The sequence below is a fragment of the Sorex araneus genome, chromosome X (assembly GCF_027595985.1).
Source record: "Sorex araneus isolate mSorAra2 chromosome X, mSorAra2.pri, whole genome shotgun sequence".
Taxonomy (NCBI): Eukaryota; Metazoa; Chordata; class Mammalia; order Eulipotyphla; family Soricidae; genus Sorex; species Sorex araneus.
Genome location: NC_073313.1, coordinates 225,357,485 through 225,379,039, shown reverse-complemented (window position 1 = coordinate 225,379,039; position 21,555 = coordinate 225,357,485). Strand labels below are relative to the sequence as shown.

General features: G+C 37.9%; 1 protein-coding gene across 1 annotated transcript in view; it reads left to right on the top strand.

The window, feature by feature from the left end:
• Positions 1-2,857: 2,857 nt before the first annotated feature.
• TMEFF2 (transmembrane protein with EGF like and two follistatin like domains 2) overlaps positions 2,858-21,555 on the top strand; it is a 278,329-nt gene continuing 259,631 nt past the window's right edge. The window contains exons 1-4 of the mRNA XM_004601232.2: positions 2,858-3,431; positions 5,746-5,855; positions 14,606-14,735; positions 20,059-20,085. Coding sequence (XP_004601289.1) covers positions 3,260-3,431; positions 5,746-5,855; positions 14,606-14,735; positions 20,059-20,085 — 439 coding nt within the window. The 5' untranslated portion in view covers positions 2,858-3,259. The remainder of the gene's footprint in view (positions 3,432-5,745; positions 5,856-14,605; positions 14,736-20,058; positions 20,086-21,555) is intronic.

The window sequence follows — 21,555 nt, the reverse complement described above, 5'->3', positions numbered from 1 at the left end:
ATGCAAAGAGCAATTCAAAGACCTCATTTTAATTTCAGTACCAATAAATAAACAGATTTGACCCTGCTCAAAAGAAAAAAAAAAGTTGTAGCACTAATCCAATCACTGATTTAATCTTCATTGTCATAAAAATTGAATGCCTGTCTCCTTCCTTGGTACTAATGATGAGGCTAAATGAAGTACATATTTTTATTTACATGCTCAGTAATACTATGCTCTGCTCAGTGAATGATGTTCTTCTGCCACTTGGTGGTGCTTGCCAGTTTCAGAATTTGTTTCTTGGTGGCACTGTAACACTAAGTACGAAGTAAGCTGTATAAAATCACAGCATTCCTATTGGAAAGGCTTTGCTTCAAACTGTTTAATAATTTAAAGAACCTCTGTGGAGGCAACTGCATTCGTTAACCAGTCACAACCAGTAATTAACTCCTTTGGAGCTTTAAGTTACTTTGGGCAAAATGTCTTAGGAAGAGTACATATTATTAGAAAGCATGCCAAAAATTTACTTAGCAGGGAATTCAATAACAGTTTTACTCTGCTAAGAGGTTCTGTAAAATTGTACTTAAATAGCCAAGTACTAGCGTCCTACCAGATCCCGTTTCATTATCATAATTACTACGTAAACACTTTTAAGGACTTTGCCTTTAGTTTCAAGCATGACTTCATAAGACTGATTAGTTACCCCACCAGTTCTGCTATAGAAAATGACATGTCTTCAGTCTGACGGGGAAGTTGGTAAATCTTCATTTGTATTAGACGCACATTTATATTGCTGTCTCTGCTGAAAAGGGTGCAAGGAAAGGTATCTCCCACTACCCATTTTGCAGTACCAGTATCTGCTGGCAGCTAATTATCTAATGGGCATCCAGTTTCCTTCAAAAATTCAGCTACACTGTCTACAAGCCGATTTTTCTGATGCCTCCAACGTCTGGCCAGATTGATCTATTTTAATGGAGTCTTCATCGGTAAGGAGCGAGCTGCCACTGAGTGAATGCTGGAATCGGCTGCTTAATTGCCAGGAGTGAGAGACACTGAGATACAAAAAAAAAACCTTTGCAGGTGGGGTGGAGTGGGGGTGGTAATCTCCAGGCGGAGGAGGAGATGTAAGATAAAGAACGGGTTTCACACGGGGAAGAAAAAAAAAAATGTCTTTGAGGTACTGAGGTGTAGCACGATCGCATCTCTCCAAGAAGTTAAAACGCAAGGAAGTGGGAGGAGGTTGGAGGTTAAAGTACTTAAAAGGATAGCGAAGCACAATTTGTTTTTCTGGTGGCGCCTGCAAAGCCTAGATAGTCCCTGTTTTCAAAGTGTTTTGGTGCTTCTTTTAAGTGATTGGAGATGGACGCTAATTGCCTGTGAGATGCGATCGAACAAGGCACTCCTAAATTCAGGGACACTAGAGTGAGAGAAAAGCGAGATTTACTGGGGTGGCGTGGGGGGGGGATGGGGATTGGGGGAGGAGATGCTGGAGAGTGAGAGAGAAAAGGGGGTTGGGGAAAAGCGAACAGAGAAGAGGGTGCGGGGAGAGGTGGGAAGAAAAAAGAAAAAAAAAACCCGGTTCACTCAACAATCACACAGAAAGGAAAAGTCTTCCTCGTAAGACATCCTAATAAAATAATTGTGACTGCATAATGACCTAGGTCACGGGAGAAAGATGCTCCTGTCCATCCGAGTCTGAGTAGTTCTCGGGTCGATCTCGGGGACCAGAGTCGGACCAGTTAAAGCCAGTGGGTAACTGCATGAAGAATGCAGCAGGCGGAAGGCGGATCCCGCACGGCGGTCAGCGCGGCGCCGGCCCGAGCTGAGAAAGATGCGGGGCAGGACTCCCGCTGAGTTAGACCTCTCTCTTCTCCTGTCGCACTGGCGGCCCCTCAGAGACCCCGAAAAGCGCCCGGGGCCTGTCCCCGAGCCGCCAAAGTGCTGGGACTCTGCTCCGGGGCGGGCGCCCTGCACACCAGCCGGTGCAGCCGCAGAGGAGCCTTGCCTGGGTCGCTCTGACCCCTGGTCCCGATCAAATCTGCCCTGCGAAAGACCTTTTCCCACCTTTCCCACGCGGCCGTATAAAGCGATTCTGGGCCGGGAAAGAGTGTGTGATCGCCGGAGGGCTTCCAACCAAGGTTCCGCGCGCGCTGGGTCCGGACCGCTGGGGGCCGGAGAGGGGAGATGCGGAGAAAAGGAGACTGGAGAGCCAGCCTGACTGCCTGTGCCACCTAGACGAGCTGACGCAGGGTGGCAGGCTCCAGGGGAAAATGCTGCCGCTTCCGGGCCGGCCTCCGCTGTTCTTGCGACACCGCTTCTCCTTCTCACCCTCTCTGGATCCCCGCTCCTCCCTAGAGACGTGTCCCCGGGCTCCCCGCGGCGGTCTCCCCAGTTTGTGTCCCGTTCTCGCGCAGACGGGAGCGCTGGCCGTCCGCTCTCCCATCTCGGCCCTGCGGCCGCACCCGCCCCACCTCCGCCCTTCCCAGCTTTGGGCTTGGAGAGACGCCACCCAGCCGCGGCGGGCGCTTGCAGCCCGGAGTCACACGCCGCAGAGGGGCGCTCGAGCGGACCCAGCGCTCGCTAGGGGGCGTCCCAGGGAGGCTAGCGAAAGGGCAGGTGGTCTCTAACGGTGTGGGGGCCGCCGCCTCTGAAGCTCGCGCTTCTCACTTGAGTCATACCACTAACCCCACTCGAGCCAGCGCCTGGAGGGCTTGTCCATCTGTGGCATCCGCCGTCGCCTCCTCCTTGCACCTCCTCGCCAACCCCTCCCTCCCGGGACCTGCATCCCGCTCGGCCAATCAGCGCCCGGCTCCGTCTTTCCACGTGACCCCGGGCGGGCTAAGGACCTGCTGCTTCCTAAACGCAGTGGGATGCGGGCGGCAGAGCGCGAGAGGCGGCTGCTGGGCTGCAGAGCGCTTTGACTTCTCCTTCCACCTTGCCTCCTTAGGCATCTTTTCTCTCTCCCTGGACTCTGATTTCTTCCTACTTCCCGGGCTTCCCCGAGCCCCCCTTCTTCCTATGGCTGAAGCTTTCCGCGACTCGGGCGCAGCTTCTCGGCGAGAGACCCTCTTGCTCCTGGGGCTGAGCCGGGTCACTGGATGTTACTGAAACTCTGGAGATCATGCGCGGGTTTGCTTGCTGCTTCCCTCTCGGGTGCCACTGCCACCGCCGCCGCCTCTGCTGCCGCCGTCCGAGGGATGCTCAGTAGCCCGCTGTCTGGCCCCTGCGATCCTGTGTTCTTCGGAAGCCGTTTACTACTGCAGAGTTGCGCGAACTAGTCATGGTGCTGTGGGAGTCCCCGCGGCAGTGCAGCAGCTGGACACTTTGCGAGGGCTTTTGCTGGCTGCTGCTGCTGCCGGTGATGCTACTCATCGTAGCCCGCCCGGTGAAGCTCGCGGCTTTCCCTACCTCTTTAAGTGACTGCCAAACCCCCACCGGCTGGAACTGCTCTGGTAAGCCACAACCCCAGCATCTGATCCTTTCCCCTCGCAGAGGAAAATGCGCTTTTCCAGCACAGACCAGGCTACTCTAGCGCGTCTCTCTAACCCCTTGCCTGCCTCTGCCCCAAAGCCCCAATAACCTCCGAATTCCACCTAGACAAACCCAGAGAACTGATTCTAGTCCCCCGAGGGGGAAGGGTCTGGGGTGGTTGGAAAGTGCAGGCGTCGGAGCTTTTGCACTTAAATTGGAGCTGCAAATATTTTACAAAATATTTAATAGGACGGTTTTATTCTTTGGGAGTCACACCATTTCTCTGAGGAAACTAACAAAGAACATTTTCCATCATTAAAGAATAAAAAGTCTAGCTTTAATGAGCAAGGAATAACTTTATAAGAACGGAGTTAGAAAGAAATGAATCCAGTACGACTGCGGGGTGGGGAGTGTGCGGGGTGTGTGTGTGGGGGGGGGGGGCACTGATTCCTGGCGTGAGTACCTAACAGGGTGCACTGGTCTGGCCTTGAGACCAATTCACACGGATTCTAAAGGAGCCTGTGTTTCCAGAAAATCAGTCTGTCTCCTCCTGCTCCCCAGCTCTCTCCCTTGTTCTCTCATGCTCTCTTCTCCTTGGCAGCAGAAGACATTGTTTTTGCTGTGCAGATACCCATCGCTTGCCTTGTCAGCTATTACCTAGTGGAGGGAAGTTGAGAAAAGAATCACTCTTGGGTTCCCCAGGCTCAGTGTTCAGGGGCCAGGCAATCTTTCAAGTAGGGGACACAGGGCAGAACCGACCCTCATGGGCCCTGACTCCATTTCTGGGCTGACTTCCTTGGAATGGGTCAGGCACTCCATTGGGTCCTTTCAAATCTGAAGGAAATAGCTTGGCAGCCTTTGCTCTGCTAAAGCCTTCTAATTAAATAGGGCCTAAGGATGGGAGTTGCTGCACTCCATTCAGCTGGCTTCACATTTCACTATGACAGCCCATAGTATACCAGGCGGGATTGTGGTGTGATTTCATTGGCATTTTAAACTCCATTAACATGCCTGGGTATTGTCCCCTAGGTCTGTTCTGTTCTAGTTTTAGCAAATGTGTATGTAATTTTCATCTTCTGTAAATATAATTCTACTGTAGTTAAATGTGATTCTGAGTAAAGTGGTTTTTAAAGATATATGTGAGATGAAGTATATGCAACTTTGAAGAGGAGGGACTTGCCAGCTGCAACTCAGAGGATGAAAGAATATGTAGTCCCTGGGTCATTGATGTAAATCAATGAAAAAATATTTTTGCATAACTACAGTTTGTACTTTTTAAAAGAAAAATAATTTTTTGCGATGCTATTAGATTTGGGTCAATAAATTGCCTTTGTTCTATTTTGGTAATTTCTAAATGTGTCCTTTTAACGAAATTCAACATGTTTTTGTAAACTTTCTTCTTATTGAATACATGTTACTTGAGAAATAATATACCTGACTTTGCTCTTGTCTAATCACTTTTTACGGATTTTATCATGAGAATATTAAACAACGTGAAAAATTAATTGTTTGAAGTTAATCATTTATACACAATATAAATGATCAGCTTTATTCCTCAGATAGTACAGTATTGTTCAAGAAAATAACTAACTTACATGAGAAATTGGGGTTGGCAGTCAAGAAATTCATTATTAACCTGATATCTTAACAGGTTCTGCCAAAACTAAAGAGAATGAACTGGTTTCCAGGCAGGCTGTCAAGAACCTGGCACCCCCCCACACCCCTGTTAACTTAGAGGTGATCAATCTTTGTTTGAGCCAGACAGACTATCACAGACGACACTGTGCCTGTTTATCTTTATTATTGGGGCTTTGTTTCCTCTTTGTCTGGAGAAATTCCAAAGAAGAGATTGTCTCAGATCTTAAAGCAAAAGAATGATAAAAGATGAAGAAGTGGTGAAATGGCACTTAGAGACCATCACCAGTTCTTTTCTAAGATGTGGAGTTTGGGGATCATAAACTATAGTTTAATTTTAAAAAATGAAGCCAGGAGGCAAATACTAAAACTTCGTTCGCTACCTCCAATTGTATCACAAGTGAAATTAAGCAGAATTATTTTAAAAGAATACTAAAAGGAAACTGACTGAAAATGTATTGTGTAAAAAAGAAGTAGTTTATTTAGCTAGATTTCTTAGCTTATCAGTAGAGAATTGTACTTTAGTCCAACTGTCGTTGTTGTAATCAAAATGTAGGATGATTCTTTTAAAGCTTCAAGATAGTAGGGCTTTTAGTTCAAGCCCACAATCTATATACATATATATTTTTTAATGACTGGGATGTTCTCTTTAAATTTGAGGTTATGATGACAGAGAGAATGATCTCTTCCTCTGTGATACCAACACCTGTAAATTTGATGGGGAATGTTTAAGAATTGGAGACACTGTGACTTGCGTCTGTCAGTTCAAGGTAAGAAGTCTGATATTTGTGTCCTTAAATTCATTAGTGAGACTACATAGCAGGGATCTCTCTTTATAACCCATCACTGGGAAATTTATAGCTGTGCAGCCTAAAAGGAATGCTGGCACTAAGCAAAAGTACTGGCAAGAGAATGAACTGATGTCAAGAAGTCATAGCTTTTTGGAGAAATGTACATGCCATAGTTATAACTGCTACTGAAAGGAGAAAGCTTCAGGTTGTTCTTTGTCTCACCAAAGGAAAAAATTGTCTCTGAGGCCCGACAGCAGTCGTTTTATCAGTCAATTACTAGAGATAATAGTCTAAATAGTCCATGGATGAGCATGGTAGATTTGTACTTTTGTTCTTTTTGACTGAGGTTATCATCTTTTCGTCACATTGATCTGTTTTAAAAGTCTTGAATTGCATTTCCTTGGCAACCTAGTTCAGATTGAAAGCAAACTCCTGATTAATAAGGCTTCAAAACTAAAGTGCTAGTTTTAAAATCTGGAAACTTTTTAATATATGTCAGCTTTCTGTGGGCATCACATTACATTCTAAGAGCATCTCCCAAGAATCCCCCAAGTCACAAATAGCACAAGTCATTTCATAAACATGAAGGTATATTTTGTTTTGTGCAAAGAAGAATAATATTTGGTAGAGAAAGGAGAGAGGGATGGAGGCATGGAGGAGAAGGAGAAAGATTCAGCATTGGTATCAATCAAAACTAGGTTATCAGTGTTTGTTAAAGGTTATCTTCATGTCATAGTTATTGTCTAAGAAGTACTTTTATTATTTAACAAGCACCTTTAACCATGTAAGTTGCAAACTTTCTTTACTTTCAAAATTTGTTTATCACAATGTATGATAAACTTTTAAAAATATATTTAAAATATATAGAAGGTTAACCAGTATATAAGCAAATATACGTGGAATCAGTGAAAACTTACTAGGTATAAATAAAAATTAGAAACATATAAAAGTATACAGAATAAATAAAAGTACTATACTCCAATTTTCATCTAAATATCTGCATAACATTTAATAATTGTTGATGAATTTTAAATATGTTAGATTGAGTTTAACCTCCCAGTGAGCTGCATAAAGAAATTCACATTTAAATGTAGTTTGAGTGGCTTATAGATAAGCTAACTGCTTCTTGGATATCATTTTCTTCTTTCAAAGAAAATGCCAAAAAACAACTAGTGTTTGTAAAGTGCACCATCTCCTGGTGGGTAAGTATTGCTATGACCATCCTGCAGTCTTTCAGACAAAACTATGATGTCAAAAATATATCTATACATACTTAATATGCATATGATAACATCTTCAAAGATCTGTAGCTACACTCAACTATATAGTTACATTCTTTCAATGTATTCCACGAGAGAAGCATGAGATTCTCCAATTCATACCTTCTCTAAATGTTAAAGCAATGAAAAATACAGTTACATGAATGATTAACTAAAGACTCATAGGACTTTGTGTAATATCTTCTTTTAATCTGTAATTCCCATAAATTTGTCTGATTTTGTAACTAAGTTGACATGAATCAATGGTATAAACAACATGAAAGTAACAAAGCGAAGGTTCCTACAAGTAAAAATTGTAATCCTAAGAAGAATTCATCAGGCAGAAAAAGTTTTATTAAGTTCTAAACTATAAAAAGTTACTAATAGGGACTGGAGCAATAGAACAGCAAGTAGAGCATAAGTCTTGCACGCAACCAACCTGGGTTCGATTCCCAGCATCCCATATAAGCACCGCCAGGGGTAATTCCTGAGTGCAGAGCCAGGAGTAACTCCTGTGCATTGCCAGGTTGACCCAAAATGCAAAAAAAAAAAGAAGTTACTAATAAATATGTGTGCATATATATGTATACATGTGCGCCTACATAAAAATTTGTTCAGGTTTCACAAAATGGTAATTTTTTTTGTTTCTTTTAGTGTGGGGGTCATCTCCAGTAGTGTCTGTGGAAGGGCAGGGCCACAAGAATCACTCCAGGCAGTGCCAGGGATCAAACCCAAAGTCTCACGCATCCGAGATGTATAATCTAACACTTAAGACTTCTATCGTTATTGCTATTTTGTTTTTCATATATTGGACAGTGAATTTGTAATCTATTTAAATAATTTTAATGAAATATAATGTTAGGAAAAATGTCCAATGAATGCAGTTTCAAATTATAAATGAAATTGTGATGATTGTTATATTTGGGGCTGGAGCTATAGCACAGTGGTAGGGCGTTTGCCTTTCACGTGGCTGACCTGTGTTCCATTCCTCTGCCCCTCTCGGAGAGCCCAGCAAGCTACCGAGAGTATCACACCTGCACGGCAGATCCTGGCAAGTTACCCATGGCATATTGTATATGCCAAAAACAGTAACAATAAGTCTCACAATGAGAGACGTTACTGGTGCTCGCTCGAACAAATCGATGAGCAATGGGATGACAGTGACAGTGACAGTGACAGTTACATTTGGGGCAGTTCCTTCTAAGCAGTGCTAAGGAGGGTAAGTGACCACGCCCTACAATGCTTAACCAATCATTCGAAGTGCCAGGGTCCAAGCTGTTGCTACTTGGGACTGGAGTACCATGGACTACCAGCACTCCCAACCCCCAGTAATGCTATAAGATATCCAGGGCCGTAACCAACAATGTTTGGGGAGGCGTCCAGGGTGCATACCAGTATTGCTTGGCCAGCTATGTGGTGCTTGGGGTTGGGGGATGGGTTGAACTAGGCTGTGTGCATCTCTTGAACATACAGGTTGTATGATAAATTTCACTAGATTTTGAATATTGTTATATTTTAAATATTACTAGATTACTCCTGCTATTAATCTGTAACTTGCACTACCTATCAGTCTTATTAAAGAAACTTTTCCCTAGCAGAAAATTTAGACTCTGCACCTACTAGAATTGCAGTCAATAAATTAAGTTGAAGATTAAATAAAATATACAAGATTTTCAGCAGATAAGAGATAATATATTTTGATCTGAGAGCATCTGGATTCTGTCATTTCCACTAGTTTCTTATATGTTTGGTGGGTTGCTCTTTGTTTGCTTTTATAACAGATTATTTTGTTTTTAACCTCCAGATATGATAAAAAATGAATGTCCTTAAATATATATGTTCCTACACACTACCCTAAATTTCTAGCTGAGAATACATAAATTATTTATGCTTTTTGTGTTTTCAATGTGTAATTACAATTTTTCATTCAGAATGGTTGCAAACTATAATCTTTCTGGTTGAGATATAATTTTCAAACAGAGAGGGGTATGTTATATAGGTGTATAATCAATAAAATTTTTAATTTGAATTATTATTGGAGAATACAAATGAACATATATTTTCCTCCATCACTATCATACAATTTTACATGTGACTTCCCTTCAAGCACATAATCCTACTTATTATATCCAAGTGAAGTAATAATGATTTCCTCTTGTTAAACATGAGAAAATTAAGTATCAAGAGTATAAATAACTTTACATAAAGTGATGATTCTAAAGTAAGAACCTTGGTCCCTTCACAACACATCTATTTTTTTCTCCTGGGTATTGTACATATAGAATTATACAAATTCTATTGTACAAATAGAATCATTAGTATGGGCAAGGGATACACCTTAATGCATAGAACATCTACCTCAAAAGTGTAAGTCCTGGGTTCAATTCCTGGCACTATAATGCACACAAAATAATAAAAAAAGAATGAAAATATAAGTAACAACAATGAAAACATTAGTTTATCATAGTAATTTCTAATATAAAAATCAATATGTCACTGTTATCCCGTTGCTCATCGATTTGTTCGAGCGGGCACCAATAACGTCTCTCATTGATAGACTTATTGTTACTGTTTTTGGCATATCCAATACAAACGGGTAGCTTGCCAGGCTCTGCCGCTTGGGCTCGATAGTCTCGGTAGCTTGCCGGGCTCTCTGAGAGGGGCAGAAAAATCGAACTCGGGTCAGCCGCCTGAAAGGCAAACGCTCAACCGCTAACATATAGGTGATGATATAAGCTCCTGAAATAGTCTGTCACCTCATAACTCTTACCTTCATATCAGTTCATCAAAGGATATGCTGCTGTATCTTGTGAATCAGTTGGGTGAAACTTTAATGTCTGTGGGTGGATGAGAATTGAATGAATAGTGATCAGATAGATACAAAGAGGACGGACACAAAGAATACACATTGGCAGCATTGATTATATAACAATCAGTTATCAGTTTATTATAGAAATGTAAACTGCTGTTTTAGATATTAATTCAAATACTGAATATATTTATTTAATAAGCTTTGCTTTTGAGCTATAATTAATCTAGTTTCTCAGACTACATAAAATTTTCTGGGACTGTAATGGTATTAAACAATATGCCTTTATTTTTCTCACAAATCTATGACTGTCCAAGCTTAATGGAACCATTTTAAAAGTTGTGTGAATGCAAACGTTTAGCATCATACTCATTCAGGGTCCTCACTCAGACATCCCACTGTCAGCTGGGGGCCTGTGCTTTCTCCATGTATATCTCGTTTTTTTTGGGGGGGGTCATCACACTCAGCGATGCACAGGGGTTACTCCTGGCTCATGCACTCAGGAATTACTCCTGGCCGTGCTTGGGGAAACCATAAGGGATGCTGGGAATTGAACTCCCGGTAGGCCACGTGTAAGGCAAATGCCCTGCCCACTGTGCTATCGCTCCAGCCCCTCTCCATGCATATTTTTTATATGAGCTACTTGGGCTTTTTTTAATTGTGGATAATAGGAAGGAAGGAAGGAAGGAAGGAAGGAAGGAAGGAAGGAAGGAAGGAAGGAAGGAAGGAAGGAAGGAAGGAAGGAAGGGAGGGAGGGAGGGAGGGAGGGAGGGTGGAAGGGAGGGGGAGAAGGTGAAAGGAGGAAGGAAGGAAGGAAGGAAGGAAGGAAGGAAGGAAGGAAGGAAGGAAGGAAGGAAGGAAGGAAGGAAGGGAGGAAGGAAGGAAGGGAGGGAGGGTGGAAGGGAGGGGGAGAAGGTGAAAGGAGGAAGGAAGGAAGGAAGGAAGGAAGGAAGGAAGGAAGGAAGGAAGGAAGGAAGGAAGGAAGGAAGGAAGGAAGGAAGGAAGGAAGGAAGGGAGGGAGGGAGGGAGGGAAAGAGGGAGGGAGTAGAGAGAATAGCTGTATCCTTTAATGGCCTATCATCACAGACCTGCCTATTTTAAACTCAAATTTTTTTTATATTTGAAGAAATGTAGTCACAGAGAAGTAAAAGTTACTTGTGGAATGATCAAAGGATTGAAACATATGCAGGGTTTTTTTTTTATCTTTCTTTTTTGGAAGAGAAACACACCATAAACCAAGCCATTATTCCTAAGCCTTTGACAACTAGGAATATAACAGAATTAACATCTGTGGAGCACTTTTTACTTGCCAGATTCCATTGAAGGTGCCGACATTATATAAAACAAAACTTGTACATGGATTCTAGATGTTGAAATCTCAGTCAAACAAAATCATTCACCAAGCAAGCAATGAAGGAAATAAAAAAAATTGCTTCTCACATAATTGTACATTCTTTTATCACAAAATTAATTCAATTTATTATAGTATGTAAAAGTTATTGAATATACTTTTATAGTAAACATCTGCTTTCTCTTAGGAAGGTGGGGGTGGGAGGCGTTTGGACCACACCTGGTTGTGCTCATAGCCTACTCCTGGCTGCCTGCACAAAGATTACTTCTGGTGGTAATTTGGGTAATCATACATGGTGCCAGGGACTAAACATGGTCCCAGTGCATGCAAGGCAAGCACCTTACACATTCTACTATCTCTCCAGCCCATTATTGCTTTCTCAAGCAAATGAATATTTATTGTACCCAGAAATAAACATTTTTACTTACATTGTAGGCCTAATATCTGCACCTCTGAATCTTTTCCTTTTATCTGAAATGGATAGTAACATGATAGCCACTGAAAATCACATCCAATTATTGTCATCTTTTAATGTATTAGCTTGTCTATCTTTATACTTTGCATTATTTTGTTTTATGTATTTTATTTGGGATATGTACATTTTATGTCAATGTTATAAAATTACTCTGCTAGTTAGAATATATGTCATAAAAGAAAATCATTTGTATTTCTTTTAAGTGTAAAGTGTTTAAAAAACACAACTCTTTCAGTTTATCAAATGACACAGTTGAATCCCCCTCCCATTGATCCAGTTAACATTTTCATATGGAGAAATGGAGTTATAAACATGATAAATACTTATTAATGAGTGACATGCACAAGGAGTAACACAGTAAGAGAAATGAGGTAGGCTAGGACCAGAGTCCACTCATGAGTCTTAATAATTTAAAGCTTTCTTCCTCCTTGCGTTATTCATATTAATGAGTGCAAGTCATGGTACTAATGGCCAAAAACATCGTGCTGATAATCTACAGTTAAGCTCTTTTCAGCTCCAAACAAATCTCCCTTTTGGCTTGTGCATGGAACTTGGCAGCTCTGTTTTAGCACTATTCACATTTGGCTTACTGAATCCCTGAGATGTGGCATATGAGAACTTTATCAGTTTATTTGATATTTTAAGATGCACATCAGCATTGTGTACTAGCACTTGACAGAGATAATAAATACTCCTGACACCCATTTATCGACTGCATCTGAGTAATCTGTAAAAGTAGATGAAAAGGATAAATAGAGAAATTTACGGGCGGGTGGAGATTAAAGAGAATAAAATGGGGACACACATATTCCATAAACAAAGATTTAGAGAGAGATTAAAAGGAAACATGGCCAAGCATGTGAGGGTCCACACATGAGAAACAGACTAGTGTAGTTATTTACACTAATTATGACTCTCTTCTGCCTACTGAAAGGATCCTCCAGTCTACAGACTATCGCATAGTGCTCTCTGCTCATTCCTTTATGGTCTTTCTTCACTGTGGTTGGATGTCATACCATTTTACGTCCTTTTAAATCTTTCCTGCATTCTCTTGTCCTGGTCCTGAAGAAAATACATTTACCAAACACCATCTACCCATCTATCTCTCCGGTCTTGTCTCTGATACAAGCCTCAACCCCATTTACTTACTTAATCCCTCTTTAATACTGCTTGTTGGAAAATTCAACTTTTTACTGATTTTTGCTCTGTAATTTTCATTAGTGATTATGTTCAAGTCCGCTGGTAGAATAATTTTCCAATATAAATCTACACATATATCAAAAAGTATAAAAATTATGATATCTAAATGGTCCCATCTTAAAATTTTTAAATATTTAATATTAAAACAATTCATAATTTTAATGATAATTCATAGATTTCACTTTTAGTAAAATTATATTTTAAAATTTTTCAATTATAGATACTAAGTAAAACATGTAATAAAGCTTTCATTTTAAATAGTTTTAGTTTATACCATTTATATTGTTAGTATAATTATGCTATTATGTAAAGTCAAAGAACAAAGTTATATGATTAATTGGGAAGAGAAAATACAACTATTTTAGGGAAACGAAGTAAAACCAAATCTCAGGTTTTTATCAATCTGGTTAAAATTGTTCTTTTCTATGTAAGTCACTGAAATTAACTTATAATAGAACACTGTTATTATAATATATATAATTCTTTTATACATAGGCTAATTTTTTCATTTGTGTAAATTTGTGAATTTATAATAAAGATTTAAGAACTGTATCAGGAAGTAGAAAGTTTGTTACATATGTTTATATAAATTTAAAATTTTATTGACATTGGTGTGTATTTCTAAGTAATAAACTTAATTACTAAAATTTGTTAGAATTAAACATTAAGTGCTTTATAGTAGCAATCATAAAATAATCTCATCTATGGCATAATTATCAGGTGAAGGACACAGCTAAGTTATTTCTAATGCATACTGTTTATTGTATTCTGATGACTCTACCCTGTAGGTTGTCTGATTTCCATTATAAAATGTGAACTTTCTTTAATAAGATTTTTTTTAAAAGTAAAATTTTCTCTTTACAATACTGCATATTAATAGTCATTCTATTGAGTAATCAGAGTTTACATAGTTCAATGGTTATTATTTTACACAGTATTTTACAATCTGTTATTCCTCTCTATACTCTATATGTCAATATCCAATGATTTAGGAATAGATTTAAGTTAATTATTAATAAAAGTGTTTTATTCAAATGATTATAGACATTTATAAAGATTAAAATTTATCATAGAAAATCCACAGTTCTTAGGACCTGAGAGATAGTATAATTTGTAAGGCTCTTGCCTTGCGTACAGCTAATGGGATTCATTTTGAGGCACCCCACTTGGTCCCCTGACCCAGACAGAAATAATCCCTAAGTGCAGAACGAGGAGTAAACCTTGAGCATAACCTGGTGGGACTCAACCACCCCCCCCCCAAAAAAAAAAGAAAAGAAAAAGGAAAGAAAGACCAGAGTTTTCCAGCATTTCAGTTATACATTTATGTTGCAAACATAGAAGAAGGTCATTACCTATTTTTAAATACAGAATATGAACAACCATATCCTTATGGGATAATCAATTTCCACATATCTCCATCCCCCTTATACCTGACTCCAATATAGGTTTTCTGACTTGATGCTTTTGTGAATCTTTGAACGATGCCCTTACAAGGTCAGAACCATAACAAATACAGTGAGGATAAGGAAACATACAAACAAGTGCTTTATTTTGTAAACTATTATTCTTGCTTAAGATGTGACAGATTTGCCAGCTGCAGTCCTAACCTTAGGCTCCTGTCTCTGTGTTCCCTAGTGCAACAGTGACTACGTGCCTGTATGTGGCTCCAATGGAGAGAGCTACCAGAATGAGTGTTACCTACGGCAGGCTGCGTGCAAACAGCAGAGTGAGATACTTGTGATGTCTGAAGGATCATGTGCCACAGGTATGTATACAGACCTGAACTCTCCCCTCCCTAAAGCATTCTGAATGGATTCTGAATCCCAAACCCACATTGCTCTTTTCCTGTTTTCTGCAGATAAATAACTGAAACACTATATTGACTAGACAAGCCTCTTACTCTTTTTTACAAAGCATGCACTCTTCTTAAGCTCTGTTTTCGTTTCAAATCGCTTCTGAAATAAAGGGAAAATTACTATGATGATATTGGTAAATCTTGATGCATATTAGTTAACAAATTTAATCAGTTGTAGGCTGTAATTCGAAATCTGACTGTCCAGGGGACAAACATAGAAACTTACCTATGAGCGAATAAAGTTTGATGTTTTCTTTGAATAATAGCATTGTCTGCTGCAGGAAAGCTTTGTGAATTTGGATTAAGAATTTAAGATGTGGATAGTTTTAGCAGCTCTACGAAATGCTCTTCAGACCATTTAGCAGATAATATTGAAGACTATATTGGTGATGGACATTAATTCTAATGATGTCAGTCCTCTCTGACACAATAAGCCTGAGAATCTACAAAGCTTTTAGTTATATCGTGCGAAGAAAGGTATCAAGAAAGTGAGAAAAATAGTGGCTTCAAGTGCGCTTTAGATTTTACAGTTTTCTTTTTTTTCACAGTGGTTTTAGAGCTGAACAGTATTACAGAGAGGGAAAAAAAGAACTAAAGAAATACAGCCCAACTTGAGAAGGCAGTGCATCGAAATGAAGCTGAGTTTTGTTCAAAGCCTGTGTATTAAAGAAACTTTAATGTTCCCAAATAGTTCATGTTGTTATTGACAAATAAGCCTCTTTTGGAAAACCTGAATTTCTGGAGAATTGTATCACCAAAATATATTGAGGAAAAATAACAATCAAATAAAATATGAATTTCCTTTAAATATGGGAACCTAGAATCATGCTAGGAAAAGGCTATTTTATTCAAAAGACTCTTAGTTAACAGGCATTTCTGAAAGATACATCGGTAATGGCTGAGGCTGGGAGACAGATGGACAAGGGGAAAGTCTTTTATTTTTTCAAATGCTTATCTTAAGTCAACATATTATAGTAATTAATGATATTCTAAGTTACTTTTGGTGATCAACAAATTTTATAAGAATTGATAGTATATTTATTATTTCTCATGAACAATCATATAGATACTTATTTTGGTTTTGGCTTTGGTTTTGAAACATATTTTCTCCTCCATGATTTTTACCTTGTGATGTGAATATCCTTTTTGGAGGGGTGACTGGGAAGAAAGCTGAACTGGTATCCCACTTGCTTCTTGTTTACTAGTTCAAGCAGATTATTGCTGCTGTATCTGTGAGAAGTAATGAATAAAATTGACAGCACCCTGTGAATCATTGGACTGGCTTCCCCGGGGGGGAGGGGGAGAAGGACCAACATGCTGCTCATAGTAAGAATGAGACAAACAGAAATACAAGAAACGACTGGTTTTTAAAATTAAATCTGCTATACAGAAGAGACAAAATTCTAAACGATGCATACTCCAGCATAAATAGAATTAGGGAAGGTTTCATTTATTTATTTTTTTTAATAAGAATCTTTGGTTCCTAGAAACCAGGAATGATGTAAGCAAATTAGGAAGAGTTTCTTGGAAAGGATTACCTATTCAAGATAATATTGGGTATCTGTCTCTCATAATGGCTAGAGGAGAAACAGTAAATAATAGTCACAGTAAATAGTCATAAGTTGATGATTATGGCTAGCACTATTCAGTAGAAAATTCTTACTTCCTTGTCAAATTTCAAGTTCTAGTCAGCTTATGTAGTCAACATCCCCTTATTTGTTCAAGTCTTTCCATTTCGGTCCCTTATGTGTTGATTGCAGTGTAAAAATAAATACTTAATCAAGTATAAAATTTAATCACAATTGAGTTATACATCCCCAGATCATTCATATACTTAGATTTCTGCAGGATTTTATTAGTAAGCACATTTTGCTAAATGCATCTTCCATTGACTTAAAAATCTAAAAAGGTTTCTGATCTGAGTAATGATGGAAGGAGAAAAGTCATTTTGATTAACCAGATATAACTGTAAATAAATTGGAGTTCTGACTTTTGATCTAATAGAAATTTTTATCTTTTCTTATATATTTATTATTAATTTTTAATGCTGTTTGACACTGAATAGAGGCAACTAGTTATGATATATGGGCACAAAAGGCAGTAAAATACTTATGTATATAACTTTTATCTAACCTATTTCATTGAACTTACAAATATTTTTTTGTTCAGAAAGTAGTTTCCTATTGGCCATTACACTCAATAGCCTCAATATCAAAATAAACATATTGACTGTAAGCACAGACTTGATCCAATAGCATGGTTTCTTGAGTGTTTCTACATCACTAGTAAAGCTTTTCGTAGACTACTTACCTCTGATTTGTTAAACTTATTTATCTTGCAGCAGAGAAGCAATTAAATATCCTCATCACTATTTCAGAATGATGCTATGGATTAAGTAACATTTTTTTAAATTTTTCTTCCTTTCTTCCCTAATAACTTGAATGTGTAAAATTGTCTCAAGGATCAGGCTGTATGTTTTTAATAACATAAAAGTAAAGTGTAAGCTAAATTACCACTTATATTAAGAAATATTTCTATGACACATATTTATTAGAAAACATAGAATAATAGACAAGATATTTATTAGAATTTGAATGATACCCTAGACACAATGATAAGCATTTTACATATACTTTGTATAACAAATCATAAATATAACCCAATTAAATAGGATTACCATCTCAATTGAATGGATGATGAATAAGTTTTGGAAGTTCGCATAGCAATCTTCATATCATTCAATGAGTAATGATTGATGTTTGAGTCTTTAATTTTGTATATATTTTCACTTATTTGAACATAAGGATAGACAGATAAGTAATATATGATACTAATAAATATATGATATTGACACAGATTCAAATAAATGTGCATTGTGAGAAAGGAAAGAAAAACTGTATGTATACAATGACCTAAAATACAGTAAGATACAAGTTAAATGTATTAATGATATAATAGTACAATCTCTTTTTTAAGCTCTGAAATTTTTTAGACTCTCAATTCAGTGTTACATTTTGCTTAAAAATTGTAAGTAATACTGAATTAAAATTTGGAATTAACTAAAATAAAGTCAGTAGAAATATTAGCTGTGAATGCATACCCAAAGAAGTTGTGACAAATAGTGACCGTCAAATATTTGTCCTGCCCCCAAAGAAATGATCCTGTACATTTTAAGTACAAGGAACACTTGATTATGAAAAAAATGCATTCATCTGTCTGTTTTATATTAGTCAAATAATATTAAAATCATATTTTATTATAAAATTTTTAAAGGGGATTTATTACTAGTGGCTTTGCTACTTATCTTACCTTTGAGAAAAGGTTATGCTACCCCCAAAATATGTTTTAGCCAGGTGATCAATTAGTGATTTGGCATTCTGATTTTATATATATGAATTTAGTTAATATGTCTCCATCAAAGCTGACAATGCAGCTTACTTCTTTTTTTTTGGTAGTTCTAATGCCAACCAAGATGACAAGGCAACATTCATTCTTCCATATTGTCAGCCTTCTGTGGTTTTTCTTCTGCCATGCCTCTACGTGATGCTTCCCAATAAAATGTCATGTAGGCAAACAAATAGAAGTGATGTTTCAGTTAACTGCCTAAAGCATCAAACAAATCTATAAATGTGGCATTTGATGTAGGTCTTGAACCCAAGTTGATATTTCAATGTGAACTATTAGAAAACATTATTATTTCTTCTTTCCTATTATTAACATTAAAAAGATGTTGCCAAATGTATTTAGAATTAAAAAGTAAGGAGGTATAAAAAGATGACCAGTGTGCATTGAGGTGGAAGCAAGTAGAAATTCAACGCTCTTGACACTAGCTGAAAGACTGGGGTTTGGTGGAATTGGGTATTCAAAAACAGTCAGTGTTGACCAACTGTAATTACTGGGAGGGATCTATGAGGGGGGAGGGGAAAAAGTGAAAATGAAAAAAACAAATTCGAAAGAGCTGTTGCTCTGTTGCTTTCCTAGTGGTCTCAATTAAGGTTCATACACATTCAAGCACAATGCTAAAAAATCAACCTCTGTGGTAAGAAAGGAGCTTTTATCCATAATGCTGTCTAGTTCAACTTCTATGAAGAACAATATAGAGATCTTAGTAATAAGAATCATGATAACTTTTTTTTGGCATCTATGCCCATAACACAAAAACATTAATTTAGAAGGATATGTACACATTTATTTTCATTGCAGCATTTAGTATAGTAGCCAGAAAATGGAAACAACTCAAATGTTTAACTATGAATGAATGGATCAAGAGGTTACATATATACACAGTGGAATACCATGTAACACTATTAAAAAAACACAATCATCCAATTTTCCACCACATGGATAGAACTTAAGGATATCATGCTGAGTGAAGTAGTCAGAAGGAACAGGATATACACAAAATGATCTCGTCCATATCTATTTGCTCCAGCGGCACCAGTGATGTCTCCATTGTGAGACTTGTTACTGTTTTTGGCATATCCATATGTGTGACTTAAATATGCACAACAAAGGGCCAAAGGTAAGAAAGTGAAAGAACTGATTCACAAAACAAGTTAGCAAGGGAGAAATGGCTAGAAGGAGAGGCATTGAGAACCTTTTAGGAAGCCTGGGGGATACACTGGTGATGGGTTTTTATTTGACTGTAGACATGGGATTTATTAAAAGTATTATAAAACACAGTACCTTAATCAATGGAAAATTTTCATTGGTCTCACACCAACCTCATATTTCTACTAATCTCAAAATACATAACATTTAGTGTAGAGAAATTCAGCCATAATTGTAGTATTAAAAAAAAAAAGTAATTATATAAAAACACTTTTATTTTGGGCTTTGTTTTACTTGTTCCTATAATACACCTTATAAAAATGTAAACCTAAATCAGAGATTCTTTGCCACATATTTGTTTTAATTTTTGATAGTATAAGATTTTCAATTATTTACTTTTGTTAATAATATTAAATTGTCTCAATAAAAGTAAAAGTTGGGCAAATTTTTAGATGAAAGAAATATATCTGCTGTAAAATCCAAATTTCATAAATTTTAAAATTATAATTTATATTATGTTCTAGAAATTAAGTCATCTGACATATGTTCTCAGTTTAAGTAATATTTTTCTTAATTATATCAGCATATTAAGTAAAAAGACTACTAAATGTATACTTAAAAAGGCATTAATACTTTTGCTACTTCTCAAGCAAAGCTAAATTATTTCTTTCTCCTCCACCAGATGCAGGATCAGGATCTGGAGATGGAGGTAGGAGTTTTCTTCGTATATATTAAAAACCTGCATGAATATTATTTATGGATACTTACCATTCTAACTACATGTGCAAATGATATTTTGCTTAGGAAAGGAAAACTGATAATATCATTGTTGTTATTATGCAATTGTGTGTATTGCATGAAATTAGCTGATATCTTTGTGACTCATACTTAAGAAACCTATTTTCACTGAACATCTTTTATATATTTGTTAGTGTCTGAGTTGTCTATAAAATAGCTTTCAAGGTCATCAGGGACATGATTCAGTGCCAGAGCACAAGATTTGCTAATGTGAAGCTTTAGGTTTGATCCCCAACACTCCAAAGAGAGAGAGAGAGAGAATCTATGCAAATCAAAATTTCATAACAGGGGCTTCCAAGCATCTGTAGCAGGAAATAAAGCTCACATGAAAGTCATTTTTTAGACTTTGGATTTTATTTGTGTTTTTTTGTTGGTTTGTTTTTTGTTTGTTTGTGGGTCACACCCAGTCATTACTCCTGTCTCTGTGCTCAGGGACCAATCCTGGCAGGTTTCTGGGGACTACATAGGGTACAACAGATCAAACCCAGTTCGTCCAAGTGTAAGGCAAATGCCTTACCCATTGTACTATTGCTCCAGACTTTGACCTCGGATTTTAAAAATAAGTAATACTAACCTCAGTTACCAGGTAATAATCCATAGTTTGTTTTTATAGAAATGCATTTATAGAAAGCTAAAATTGAGGGGCTGGAGCAATAGCAGAGCAGGTAGGGCATTTGCCTTGCATGCAGCCAACCTGGGTTCCATTTCCAGCATCCCATATGGTCCCCTGAGCACTGCCAGGAGTAATTCCTGAGTGCAGAGCCAGGAGTAACCCCTATGCATTGCTGGGTGTGACCCAAAAAGCAAAAAAAAAAAAAAAAGAAAGAAAGAAAGAAAGAAAGAAAGAAAGAAAGAAAGAAAGAAAGAAAGAAAGAAAGCTACAAATGAAAGCTAAAACAATCTGATATGAAAGTATCAAATAATATGAATGTTTTAACTATATTTTTTACTAACATAAGTTCGAGTTTCATTATTTGCATTTGTTATGGAACTATATAAGAGCAAGGAAGAATCTTAAAATAGATGCTATGTAATTACTATCCCAAATTATTAAACATTCACTGTAAATTCCCCCATATGCTTTTTCATGTGAAATCCACAGAAAATGCCTTCTTTAGAGCCCCAAAAGAAAAGATTATTGTAGGAGCTGGAGCAATACTGTAGCAGGGAGAACAATGCTGTTGTAAGCAGCACCTCATATAGTCCCCTAGTCACCAGTAAGTGGGATCTCTGAGCACAGAGCCGGGAGTAAGCCCTGGGCACCTCTGGGTGTGGCAAAAAAAAACCCAAAATTTAGGAAAAATGATAATTTATGATCCCAAGTTCAGTTTAGTTTTAAAATACAGACTTTGACTATTTTTAAAGGTAAGAAAAGGATGGA